Here is a 12,672-nt window from a genome sequence, read left to right as displayed (position 1 = left end):
TCCAAGTATATCTTGGACACCAATGACTGTGTTTCATATGGCACGTTAAACTGTGGGTCCTGGCTGTCATTGAAAAACCTTGGCAGTTGTTATGGGTTGTCAGAAGTGTTTAGTCTATATTCTCAATAACAATTATTATCAATGTTTATGAACCAAGCTTATACTAAACTTACCTTTGTTCTGGGTCGCCCTCTTCCTCTTTTCAATGGAGCATCATGTGTAGATTCGTCACTTTTAGTCTTTTTCACACTAACGTTGGTCTTTGATGCACATTGTTTCTCTTTGTTATTAAGTTTTGCTGCACTTTCCTTGATCTCACATGGTTTCCTGCCATCTTCACTGTCAGCTTTTGCATTGGTGTTTTTAACTTTAGTAGGTGTTTTAGCCGAGCATTTAGATGGTAAGGATTTTGAAACAGCTTTTAGCGGCAGATCATCATCACTTGATGAATCCGATGAACATTTACTACATGATTCTGAGCTGGAAGTGGTATCAGAGAGCTGGGATTTTTTCTTCACTGGTGTTCTATCTTTACTCTGACCTTTATTAGTCAATTTCTTTTTTACTGATGGTTTATTGGTCCTTTTTGGTGATACTTTTCTCTGTGGTATGGCAGCAATCTTCAGTTTTAAGCCAGTATCACAGGAAGTAACTGAGAAGTGTGCCTTTCGGGAAGCACTTTGCTTAGAATCAGAACACTCCCACTCACTTCTTGATGAATCGCTGGTGCTACTGTTCTGTAACACAAAATAAATTTATGATAATACTTATCAACAATATCTACATCAATGACTAACTAAATTGACAATAAACAGTAATATAAAGGAACGGCAGCCAGAGGCAACCAATAACAAATGAGTGTATCTTTGAATATGCAGATGAACTTGAGAAAATTCTGACACTAGGGCTTGTATGGTGATTATATCTGCAGCTCACTTGATAAGAACGAAGAAGACAACCAACAAACTAGTCTAGGAACTAATCTACTGCCTTATTAAATAGTAATGAAAGGTACAAACCTCAGAATCACTATTTGAGTCCGAATCACCACTTGAATCATGAGTTTTTGGCAACTCTGTGCCCATTTCTGAAATACATGAAAATAGTATCAGAACACAATCGTTTTACTACTCAGATAAAAAAGATTACTTCATTTAGATCTTTATGTAACCATGAACTTGAAAACCAACAAAAACATTGCAATACAGAGATATGCAAAGTGATTTGATTGATAGGACTATGTATTACATCGACAATATGATCGTTACAACGTATTGTGACGAAGTTTAGGACATACATACGGAAATTCACTGTTATTATTCTAATATCGAGCAAAACAACAAGTATAATGACGCCTCAGAGCTGGGTCCAAATGGTTGGGGGTACTTACTTCAAGGTTGGTCAAGATGTTTCCAAATACAACAGTGTGATTGTCTTCATTTCAGTCGCAAATTGCCCATATTATTATAATAATCTGAAATAAAACACCGAAATCAAACAATGTGGAAGTCCTGGACCGTTTTTTGGCGAAATATCTAATTTCCACTCCACATAATTTGTAGAAATGACAGATCTGACGACACTCGTAAGACCAGTTTATTCACGATGAAACTCAGTTATGTCGCACAACGTTTTCTAGAAATGTTTGTAAAATTATAACATGTTACATAAAAACAGACTTATTTTAGTGAGATATAATCATAATAGGCGAGCATAACGGTCTTTTAGGACATTGGCGCCAAATAAGTGCATACGTTTACATTATTCGATAAATAAAAAGCCTAATGATGATAGGTTACACTGTATTGTTTCAAATAAAGAGTCATAATAAACTACTTGATATACTAACCACATCAGAAAACTTAGTAATACAAATAATACACGGCAAAACGATGAAATTACTTTACACTAGCATAACACTTGGCCTCCATGTTTACAAATCATTCGTATAAAAATGTACATACCTACGTAACTCAAGAGAAAGTCAGTGAATTTTGCATCTTATTCTTTTGCTTATGAAAGTTACGTATGAAAGAATGAGACTTATTACCATTATAGCTATATAAAATGCGGCGCAAAATGGCGTCGAATAATATCGAGAAATGCTTTCAATTAATATATTAAACGAGCTTACAACTGTAAACAGGGGATAACATTTCTTTCAATAACTACCTAAGCTTTCCACCGCTATAACAATGTTTTGTATTTACTGAAATTGATAAATAAAAGCTAATTTGAATTCTACATACGAAGTTGAAGGAAACAATTATAGACGGCAGCGCCATCTCTTATCTTCAGAGAAGTTTTGATTTCAATTTACTTTTTTCAGGGAGTTTGTATAGCTACGGAACCTAAATTTTTTGGTTTTAGATTCATGGTGTTCGTAATAATTTTACACGTAACTTCATACGTAATTTATCGAACGCATTTTTTAAAGTTATCTATTTTTTTACCACTGTGAATTTGATATGTTTTAACCAGATTTCTTTGTTATCAACGTGAATCCTGAAGACATACAAAATCTAAGACCAAACAACATATTTATCACCACCCAGCCTACAAAAATGTTATGAGAAACTTGCGTCTATCATATTAGTCCTGGTCAAAACCGTCAAAACTAGCAAAAACTAATGTGGACCATAACATATTGAGTTCGTAGAATGAGAAAAGTGACTCTTTGTTGTATTGAAACAAATCACAAATTTGGTAAATGAAGTTTCAACCATATTTTAAGTATGTTCATGAAACTTACTCCACGAATTCGACACGATTTCAGTTCAAATAAAAATTAGTCACACACATTATACAACCGGTATGATATCCTGTATCAAATGTGGTTTTACCTTTAACCGCTTCCGGAGTTATCTTGACAATGACATGACAACATTAAAGTGAAGCTGTCATTGTCATCAGCTGTCCAGCTGTGTCAATATGGGACGGGGCTGGTTGGTGTAATGAATGGAAAGATAGATTTTTATTTGATTTATCAATTACTTGAATTAGTAATCGATATAGAACATAATGAAAAGTGAAGTTTCAATATAAAGAACGCCTTCCTTCTTAATTAATAACATTATCTAACGTATTAGTAAGAGAAGTGATAGATGATAAAACATAATATTGAGTTTGTGTTCTTTAGACAAATTTTCAACATATTGTAGTGAAGATGGAAGAGCTAGGAGAGCTGGATGTCTGGGATGATCTGTCTAATATTCCCGCGGATCCTCCCGTAATGCGCAAACTTTGTGAAGATTGCAAGTAAGTAAACAAAACATTCCTGATAGTTTTAATTATTGCCTATTGGCCTATTTAATGTTAACTAAATGTTTTTCCAGGTTCATTACTGATAAAGCAATGTCCAAAATGAGAGTTTGAAAAAAGAACATTCCTAATATTACACAGCATTCCCAAGTCAATAAATAGATTTTTTAACCTGTAGTAGATCTTATTAAAAACAGCTGTCATTCATTTTCAGAAGACCAGCGGTGGTTTGTTGGTGTTCAGCATTACCACCTGAAAAGCTGAATCCTCGCAGCACCGTCATACTCCTCCAGCACCCAGCCGAAGAAAAGAGATGTCTCCGAACCGCTCCAATGCTACAACTAGGTCTAGCCGCTAACAAGTGCCTTATATTTAAAGGAAAAAAGTTTCCACAACCCAGACATGAAAATTTGGAAACATTACTTAAGCAACCAAACACACTCCTACTTTATCCAAGCAAAACTGCCATAGATATAAGAGACCTGGAAAATGATACTGATTGTTACAACCTTGTATTGATAGATGGTACTTGGCCTCAGGCTAAAGCAATATATGCATCCTGTCCTATTCTACATAATTTGAAACAAGTTAAATTGATGACAAGCAATACAAGTAGTTATATTATTAGGACACAGCCTACAGAAGGCTGTCTGAGCACTCTTGAGACAGCTGCTGAAGCTTTATCGCAACTAGAAAAGGATCCAATGTACACAGAGTTATTATTGCAACCATTGCACGCTTTATGCAAATATCAGTTAGAAAATGGAGCAGTAACTCATCAGTCTAAAGAGTTTCTTATCAAAACAAAAACTTACCCAAAATTGATTGGTAAGAGATTATCAAAATTGTTAAGATCTACAAATGAAGAAATAATCGACCAAGCATGACTTGATATATTTTTAATAAAAGAATTGGTTTAATAAAGCCAATTATTACCATTCTCGTTTTTCATTTCGTTTTTTTATTTTTATCCTACATATCTTCATCATATTAGAATTTATTTAATATCCCTCTTACTGCTCATCCACCTATTGTTTCTATGTTCGCGAGCTAGCTGTTTCCCGTGGTTTACTCGAGCCTCGGGGGAACTTCTTCCCGTACCCGAATAAAATATAGCCTCTTTTACTGGGGCCATAGTCTTACTATCTAACAGTAAAACAATTTTGCAACTTGTTTGAGCAGTTTCAACAAACCAAAAAAAAGATTCCCGCTTTACTAAGTTACTTGTCACTATGGTTATTTACATACTACACTTTAATTTTATTTTTGAAATGATTATCAAGTTATATGTGCTCTTTGTTCATAAGGCGAGATTAAAAGCCTTGTATCAGATTTCGTATTAACATTTTTGTAAATAGCAACAAAAACTCGCTGTCACTTTGACGTCCGTTCTAGTTTCTTTCCTTTTCTTTCGGTTCTGTCAAACAAATCGGAAACATGGCTGAGGTTTGTAAATTATTTTATGAATTTAATCTACATTTATTGCCGTAATCATTCAGAAAATCTAAGTTACAGTGGTGGTGCTATATATTGGTGTTATTAAAGGATTGTGCCCTAGTGTTATTTTCCCGAAGTGAGACACAATGTTTACGTTTTACAGGTCGATGAAACTCTCAAGAAAAAGCGTACCTTCAGGAAGTTTACCTTCCGAGGTGTCGACCTTGATCAGCTTCTGGATATGCCCAAGTAAGTATCTATTTACCCGGCAAAAATTACATGCATAGAATCTGTATTACAAGTTAGAGAGTTCAGTGAGGAAACTCCCATGTTAGCGGTGGATTCGCTACTTATTTCCCTAATTTTGAGAAGCTGGCATCTTAACATGACCTATTTTCATCACAGTTTATGATATTTTTGACTGACTGATAAACTTCTGAACACTACAAAGTTTCGAACATAACCTCAAAATGTAAATTCTGCTTCCAGTGAGCAACTCATGGAGTTGATGCACGCCCGCGCTCGCAGGCGATTCGCCCGCGGCCTGAAGCGCAAGCCGATGGCGCTGGTGAAGAAACTGCGCCGCGCCAAGAAGGAGGCCCCGCCAAATGAGAAGCCCGAGATTGTTAAGACACATTTGAGGAACATGATCATTGTTCCCGAGATGGTTGGATCCATTGTTGGTATCTACAACGGCAAGACTTTTAACCAGGTTTGTTCATATTTTATTAATTAATTATTAATTCCTTTTTTTTAGGCGACTGAGCATATAAATACTATTATGTACTTATAAACATATAAAGATTATAACAATAGATACAATACAAAATATCTTTACTTGAAAAGACTTTAAATACATACATAATAATAAACTTTTATTGACTTGTGAAGAAGCAATGTATATCAGTTCCTCTGTTTATGATAGTTTAAGGTGATTTATTTGATGTAAACTACTGTGAATTTCTTAAAAATAGAAATTGGGATTTTGAGATGTAGCTAGAGAAAATTGTTCAGGGGGTGGAGTGTATTGTAAGTGAATATTGTTATTCTGTGTCTGTCAATTTCACAACTAGAATTAATGAACATGATTTTAATTGGCTGCCTATTTAACCTCAATTCCGGACAACAAGTTCCTTATTTCCTATCTGATAGACAAGTTCATTTATGGTCAAATACACAGATAGCAGACAAATCAATACAATTTTTTAATAAAAACTAGTAGTTAATGTTAATGATAATTTAATCATTGTATTAACAAGAACATAATATTGTTTCCAGGTTGAAATCAAGCCTGAGATGATCGGCCACTACCTCGGCGAGTTCTCAGTCACATACAAGCCTGTCAAGCACGGTAGGCCCGGTATCGGTGCCACCCACAGCTCCCGGTTCATCCCACTCAAGTAGTGCGCTGACCAACACCTAGGCTTAAGTCTAAAACAAAAAATGTACACAAGTGTACAATAAAAGTATCTTGTGTGGCAATATCTGCTTTTTATTAATTATACCTCTACATTCTACATTAATACTTCCATTGGTTGCACTTTTTGATACATTACACCAAATAGAAAGTTGTCTTATCTATGATACACTATGAGGTTTAGATAGGATTGTGCATTATTAAATAATTTTCAAATGTGCACTGTGCATGTATGAAAACAAATGATTCGTAAGTATTGCTTGAGGCTGATGGGTTTATGACATTCATTCTATGAGAATTATTGCAAAAATTACATAATATGCACAATCTATATAGCTAAAATGATTGTGCATATTGGTGGTGGCAGTGAATAGTAGGAGAAAAAGTACAGATCTTAGCCAGTAGACACACCATCACTGTTACCACAGCTTACTAAACCCAAATAATAAATAGTGCAAGTGAATTGTGGCTTCAGAAAAAGCCATTAATTAGTCAGAAAGCTATCCTTTACTAAAAATCGATAAACAGCAATAAAACGGTACAGTGAACATTATTTACAAGATTAATGGTCTAGTAAGTATACCGATTTACTGCAAATAGGAAAGCCCTAAAAGTAAATGGTAAGGTCAGCAACAAAAAGCCATTGCCGCATCATAATAGAGAATCACATACACCTGCTGTCCCTGAACACTCTTGCATTAGAGATTCTTGTGTTGTTTTCTTGCTGACTGTACAAAAATTAGCAAACACAAAACCACTTTGTAAAATATACAAAAAAAGTAAAGAAAGTATTCTAAAAAGAAAATTTCTGACCTCAAAATTAAGGCGCATACAGACTTGTTGCTAATTTTATAACTCTTGGTATCAATTAAAAGGCTGCCTGTGACGTGTAACCACATTGCTGGGGTTAATAGAAGTGCATTACCCGTCAGCATGGCACATCGTGCTTGGCTGGACATCATGAAACTGGCTGAAACCGGAGCGATCCGCTTCGGGCCGACGATCCCCGGCCGTGCCACGCCACATCATCGCGCCAACCGTTTGTTTGACGACTGACCCTTTTTTGTCTCGACAACCAACACCCTAAATGGACTTACGAATCATTTGAACATACTTACGTTTTGTAATATTCACCTCGACCTATAAGCGTTTGAATTTATCTTGAAGTAGAAGCAACCTGTAGGTAATTATATTTGAACAGTTTACGAGTTCTGGGCTAATAAAATAAACTATGTACCTACTAACTTTAACGATTACCTGGATATTAGTTTACTTTGTTGAAAGGTGTTCGTTTGGTGGTCAGCATCACAGGGAGAGATTTTCTGTTACGTAGACGCTATTGCTTAAATTCAATAATCAAAAATGTTGCGTCTTTATTCTTTGCCCCTTCACACTGTAGGGTTGTTAATGTCATTGTCAGTAGGTAGTTACTACAGTTCCAGAATGTCCTGAAAAAAAAACTTGCTGAAGCAAATGAAAATTGCGATTATATACTCGTAGATACCCAAAATGTCTAGTTCTCGTAACGAGTCATATGACAATACCGTCATTAATTATTAATTTCCAGTTGACGGCAGTTCAGCCAGCTGACTATCTGACTTCATCGCTGAGGCACGCTAGTGAAATGATCTTGCAATTAATTTGTATGTCGTATATCTTAATTAGTCACGTCTTTATTCATGATTGTACCTCTGTAAACAACATGAAACAGGTTCAGGAGGTTCTTTCAATCATTATTTCCACTAGCCTATCGAAGAACGTAACGTAGATTGGTACCTAGGTACATAAGTCCTACCTACATTATGTAGTTTAGTTTTTCTTGCGTTCTATATTCTCCTCGCTTTACTTACTCATACATCTCCGTCACGGCTTGATATTCATATCGATATGATTATTCTACTCAATTATTAATATTCAGAAGTAAATAAAACATTAATAGCGTTTCAAATGTTAATGCAGGTTAATACTACACCTATCCGCTTCAAAGCAGTTATTCCGCAAGCGGCTACTTACGTAGGTGCTCTTAGATTTATCATCAAGGTACTGGGGTACCTACCTATTCTATTTAGGTACAGCTTTTGCTATTCACCTCAATTTTTTATTCTAAATCAATCTTTACTATTGATGCAATTATTTTTTTTACTAAATCTCGTCTGTCATATTAAGCTCTTTAAAAAAATGCTACTCTAGCCACAGTCAATCCATATGAATCCAGTCACGTCGAATTTTCATCCCACCAGGTGCTGTTTGCTGTTTGTGCATAGGTTTTCAAAAAACCTACCTATATTTGCAAGGGGGTTTCTTTGCCCTTGATTGACTCGGTGCAAAAGTTAATGAATTGAAAATGTCAAAATCAAGTTCAACAGTTGCGTGCAGTTAACAACGCACTCGCGCCCGCCCGCCCATGAGATATTAACCGCTGTTGGCTAAATGCGAGCAAAGTGGGTAATAAGAATAAGCGCTTGCTTACGTTAAGGTAGAGAACCAACACCTACACGGTTAAGCTACAAGTCTACAAGAAACTCATTGGCCTCCTCTGTGTTGAAAAACGTTTAGGTACTTGGACAATAATGTCTTTCAGACCTCTTAAGAATGGTCATCGGCCACTTAAAGAGCCAGGCCCTGAACAGGTTTCTTTCAATGTAAAGGAAAAATGCTAAAGACAACCTTTAGGTAAGGTTGCCGAAACTGAATCTACATAAAACTCAAACTTATAGAAAGAAAGAAAGAAAAAAGCTTTTTAAAGCTTCATAATTGAGCTTATATTTCTGCCTAGGTACAATTTACACATGATGCTTTATCATAGTAACTGCAACGTACTGAACAATATTCGTACTTTATTGATACTCAATGTTTATTGGCTTTTATGAGCATGAGGTAGGTAGGCGGATTACCGAAAATTTGTTGAGCGTAAGATTTATGAGCAAGATAAAGCTCGGGAAGCTGCGAGTTATATCCGTGAAGACATAGGTATGAGCATATTTTATAGTCGATTCACTTTGGTGTTCCAATGTAAATAATATTCGGTATTGACTAAAAATAAACACATACATAAACAAAGTAAGCGGCATACTCGTAAGTTCGGCGGGCTCCATCGGGCGCTGGAACTGGCAGAAATCAGGTCCTAACTAGAACGAATAATTGTAGTAGGTAATTAAAAACTGCCGTTCGTAAGGGCGCTTGAAGTTGGTGTGTTTATAAAAACTCGTAGCAGAGGCTTCGCGGGCTCTGGTCGAGCGGTGCGGTGCGACTGGGCACACGCGCCATCGCGATTTTCCGCCTCGCGAAACACGACGAACACTCGCGCTTACGTACAAAATTATTTTAGAAAATTTTAACTAACACAAAAATATTAATGTACAATATTATTTGCATAATAACTTTATATATTTAAGTGACTATAAACTCAGTGTGCATTAGTGAATTAAACAGTGATAACTATTTAATTAAGTATTTTCGGAAGGACATTTTTCTTCACTGCAAACATTTTAAGGTAAGGAAAAAATAAATACAGTGTGCTCAGACTCAGTACCTAAATCTTTTTATCAGTTTGCTTTACGATTATTTGTTATACAGTTGTAACTCAGTAACAAACACACCGGTATTGAAACAGCTGATTTGTTTCACTATTTTATTTGATGTTTACTTATTTTTTCAACAAAAAAAATACTGCCTTAGAAAAACAAACCTGTTTTGCAACTAGTTGCGTCTATAGGGGATTTCCATAGGTCACTAAATTTAAATTCAGATAATTGCTCATTGATAGAGCTCTTAACTTTTATTACAATTCATTAAAATATCAAAAGGTACCTATATAATAAAGGACCCAAAAATCCTTAATCTATTTTTTAATTTTATAGAACTATTTAGAAAGCAAACATTGTCAACTGGGACTGAAATCTTGTGTCATTTTTATGCCGGTAGTTCTTAAGATACATGACACCAACAAGCCTAAATACACATTTACACAATTAAAAAGAGAAGATTAAAATGACAAACATTTTTTTTAATAAACAGTCTATGAGGCTTCCTCAATTAATTACACTACAAAAACACTGAAAAAAAGTCCATAGTTTCAGAACGTGACTATTTTTACTTCAGCTTTATAATGTTAGTTAGTCTAAATAGCATTTATTTTCTGGTGCAAAAACTTACTTATTTATTTACATACTGTTTAAGATGGTTTTATTTCACGTCGAATGTTATCTTCAAAGAAAATCGACACATTAAGATAAATGAGACGCTAAATGACAATATATGGGTGACATTATTACTCTGTTAATGGCGTAGGATTAATTAAATAAATAATTAAGAAGTGTCTATAAACTAGGCGTTGATGATAATATGTACACTAGCTGTAGAGAAAGAAAAAATTGAGACTTCCAATAAGTATCCTCAATATAAAATATCTTTGTTCGACCGTAGCTAAAAAGATCGATTCGTAGCTAAGGAATGCCCTATCCGATTTGTAGAATATCATTCATTATTTTTTTTAATACATTTTCCCGGCATTTTCCAAGAAAAGTCATCCTCCGAGCCCTTTTCCCAACTATGTTGGGGTCGGCTTTCAGTCTAGCTGAGTATGTACCAGTGCTTTAAAAGAAAAGTGAGCAAGTTAATTTAATCCCTTAAATTCTAATCATTCCCTTCATGTCTGTTGGTAAGTGATAAGGAGTATGATAAGAAAATAAAACAATGCAACAACTACTTATAACAATAGGTTCTAAAGATTATCTACATACTTTACGCACTTGGTTTAATTAAAATATTTTACTGATTTATGTTTTTTCTTATGACTGATTGAAAAATTTTAATTGGTTATTAGAAATAGCTGGTTAGCATCCATCCATCCATCTTTTGAATCTAAGCTTGCCTACTTACTTATATTTAATTGATTGCAGATTTGGAATTTAAAGGACAATGCTCAAAAAAAACCCAAGCCCGGCGCAAACGAAAAGTAACTCAAATTATAGGTAATAATAAGTAATGAAATACTGCATAGGAGGCATCATCGAAATCAATGCTATTTGATTTTTTAAAGGGGTAACATGAGCAGCTGGGGCTTATAGTTTAATTAAAGTGTTATCTGAAACAACAAATAAGTAATATGGCAAGTAATAAGCTTCTCCGAAAAGATAAATCAATACCGAAGTACAAGCTGCAGCGCCCACGTCATCGCGTCATGAGCGTTTTACATTACTTTAGGGTGGACTAGACATGAGGAACAGTTCGCGCATCCCGCAACATTTTTGGATCTCGTCGTGTTAGAAATAAAGAATCGATGACTTTTAAGCGTTATTATTAAAATGAAAAGTACATGCATATCCTGTTTTTGTTATATCATCCTATTATCTAGTAAAAGTAGGTAGAATAGTGGCTATAAACATGTCATTATGTACACTCTTAAACCACAACTGTATCTGTTTGCTGTTCCTTTTACTAATACATTATGTTACCTCTAAAATCTTTTTTTTTTTTCATTTCTTTATTTAATTCGGAGTTTTTATCCACATGGATATATCAACCCCATCGTACCCTCTAAATTCTATTGACATAAAACACTATAATTCTCTAAAATCTTGAGTAGCAATGTACCGCAGATGTTAAAATTCGAATAGCAATTTCACACATATAGCCACTGATTTCGATGATGCCCCCTATGTAATATTTAATTACTTATTTTTACCTATATTTTGAGTTACATTTCTTTTGCGCCGGGCCTGGGTTTTTTTCTCATACTTCATGAGCATTGTCCTTTGTTTGAATCAGCCGTTTTTTGGAAAATACTACATATAAGTTGTAGCCACGTTCAGTCATTATATGACGTTGATTCCTCGTAATTTTTGACTAGGTACTGCGCGGATGATGTACCTACGTAGCTATCAAAGTCAGGGTTAGTATATACGGAAAACATAACACAATCGAATGGCTGACGTCACTTTACAATCCAACTTCCCTTGATGTAACTACACATCAGCCAAAATTGATGGGAACCAAACGCACTTTATTATAGCAAACCGCTATGAAACCATCTGCATTTCAAACGGCAGCTGAAAACCCAATTTATTCGCGACATAATTATAACTACAATAACTTAATGTTGTAATAAACAAAGTACCAATAACACATGTTTCGTTAAGGTAAATAAAACGAAAATACCAATGCTACAAAGGTCGATAAATATACGTCAGAAGTCGTTACTGAAAATATGTAGTAAACCGTAGGCCGTGGCTACGTCGCTGCGTGATTCATTGCTCTCTCATTGATCTCTTGACGTAATTAGACGAACCTTCGTATTGTTTTCAAAAGAGTGAAAAATTACGTCGTTTACTGAAAAGGGAACTACCATGATTCATTGAAAAGAATGATTCAAAAACCAGACGGAAGGCAAATTCTGGTAAATACTGATGCGTAGATCATTTATGATATAGATCTATGAAATATAACTGCAAAAATATAGTTTTAATTTACCTACTATTTCGGATTAAATAAATCAATCGTATAATGTAAATCAATTGACGCCATGATCAAAGAGATTCAAATTCCAAATAATCAGG

At 34.9% G+C, this 12,672-nt stretch overlaps 4 protein-coding genes across 7 annotated transcripts in view; 3 read left to right on the top strand and 1 right to left on the bottom strand.

Annotated features, from left to right (window-relative positions):
- The window catches only part of LOC126055785 (histone-lysine N-methyltransferase ash1), a 41,606-nt gene extending 39,500 nt beyond the window's left edge, over positions 1-2,106 (bottom strand). For 2 of the 3 annotated variants that reach the window (XM_064038937.1, XM_064038939.1), the window contains exons 1-4: positions 1,850-1,981; positions 1,391-1,474; positions 1,020-1,087; positions 174-737 (exon numbers count right to left, since the gene is read on the bottom strand). In XM_064038937.1, the coding sequence (XP_063895007.1) occupies positions 174-737; positions 1,020-1,085 (630 nt within the window). In that variant the 5' untranslated portion in view covers positions 1,086-1,087; positions 1,391-1,474; positions 1,850-1,981. Of the gene's footprint in view, positions 1-173; positions 738-1,019; positions 1,088-1,390; positions 1,475-1,849 lie in introns of all 3 variants that reach the window. The other variant, XM_064038938.1, reaches the window with a different exon arrangement.
- Positions 2,107-2,923: 817 nt separating this feature from the next.
- On the top strand, positions 2,924-4,199 carry LOC110370418 (tRNA-uridine aminocarboxypropyltransferase 2). The gene is made up of 2 exons (XM_021326206.3): positions 2,924-3,258; positions 3,476-4,199. The coding sequence occupies exons 1-2, from the start codon at positions 3,167-3,169 to the stop codon at positions 4,146-4,148; spliced, it is 765 nt and encodes a 254-aa protein (XP_021181881.3). The 5' UTR covers positions 2,924-3,166; the 3' UTR covers positions 4,149-4,199.
- A 369-nt stretch (positions 4,200-4,568) lies between these two features.
- On the top strand, positions 4,569-6,180 carry LOC110370413 (small ribosomal subunit protein uS19). The gene is made up of 4 exons (XM_021326200.3): positions 4,569-4,707; positions 4,862-4,947; positions 5,188-5,410; positions 5,977-6,180. Exons 1-4 carry the CDS (start codon positions 4,699-4,701, stop codon positions 6,100-6,102), a joined length of 444 nt encoding a protein of 147 aa, XP_021181875.1. The 5' UTR covers positions 4,569-4,698; the 3' UTR covers positions 6,103-6,180.
- Positions 6,181-9,269: 3,089 nt separating this feature from the next.
- LOC110370403 (bumetanide-sensitive sodium-(potassium)-chloride cotransporter) overlaps positions 9,270-12,672 on the top strand; it is a 29,343-nt gene continuing 25,940 nt past the window's right edge. Inside the window, exon 1 of one of the 2 annotated variants that reach the window (XM_064038857.1) lies at positions 9,270-9,608. The gene's annotated coding sequence lies outside the window, so the exon portion shown is untranslated. The remainder of the gene's footprint in view (positions 9,609-12,672) is intronic. The other variant, XM_064038858.1, reaches the window with a different exon arrangement.

Source organism: Helicoverpa armigera, chromosome 17, assembly GCF_030705265.1.
Source record: "Helicoverpa armigera isolate CAAS_96S chromosome 17, ASM3070526v1, whole genome shotgun sequence".
Classification (NCBI taxonomy): domain Eukaryota; kingdom Metazoa; phylum Arthropoda; class Insecta; order Lepidoptera; family Noctuidae; genus Helicoverpa; species Helicoverpa armigera.
Note: the sequence above shows the minus strand (reverse complement) of the source record. Positions and strands in the feature narration are given on the sequence as shown.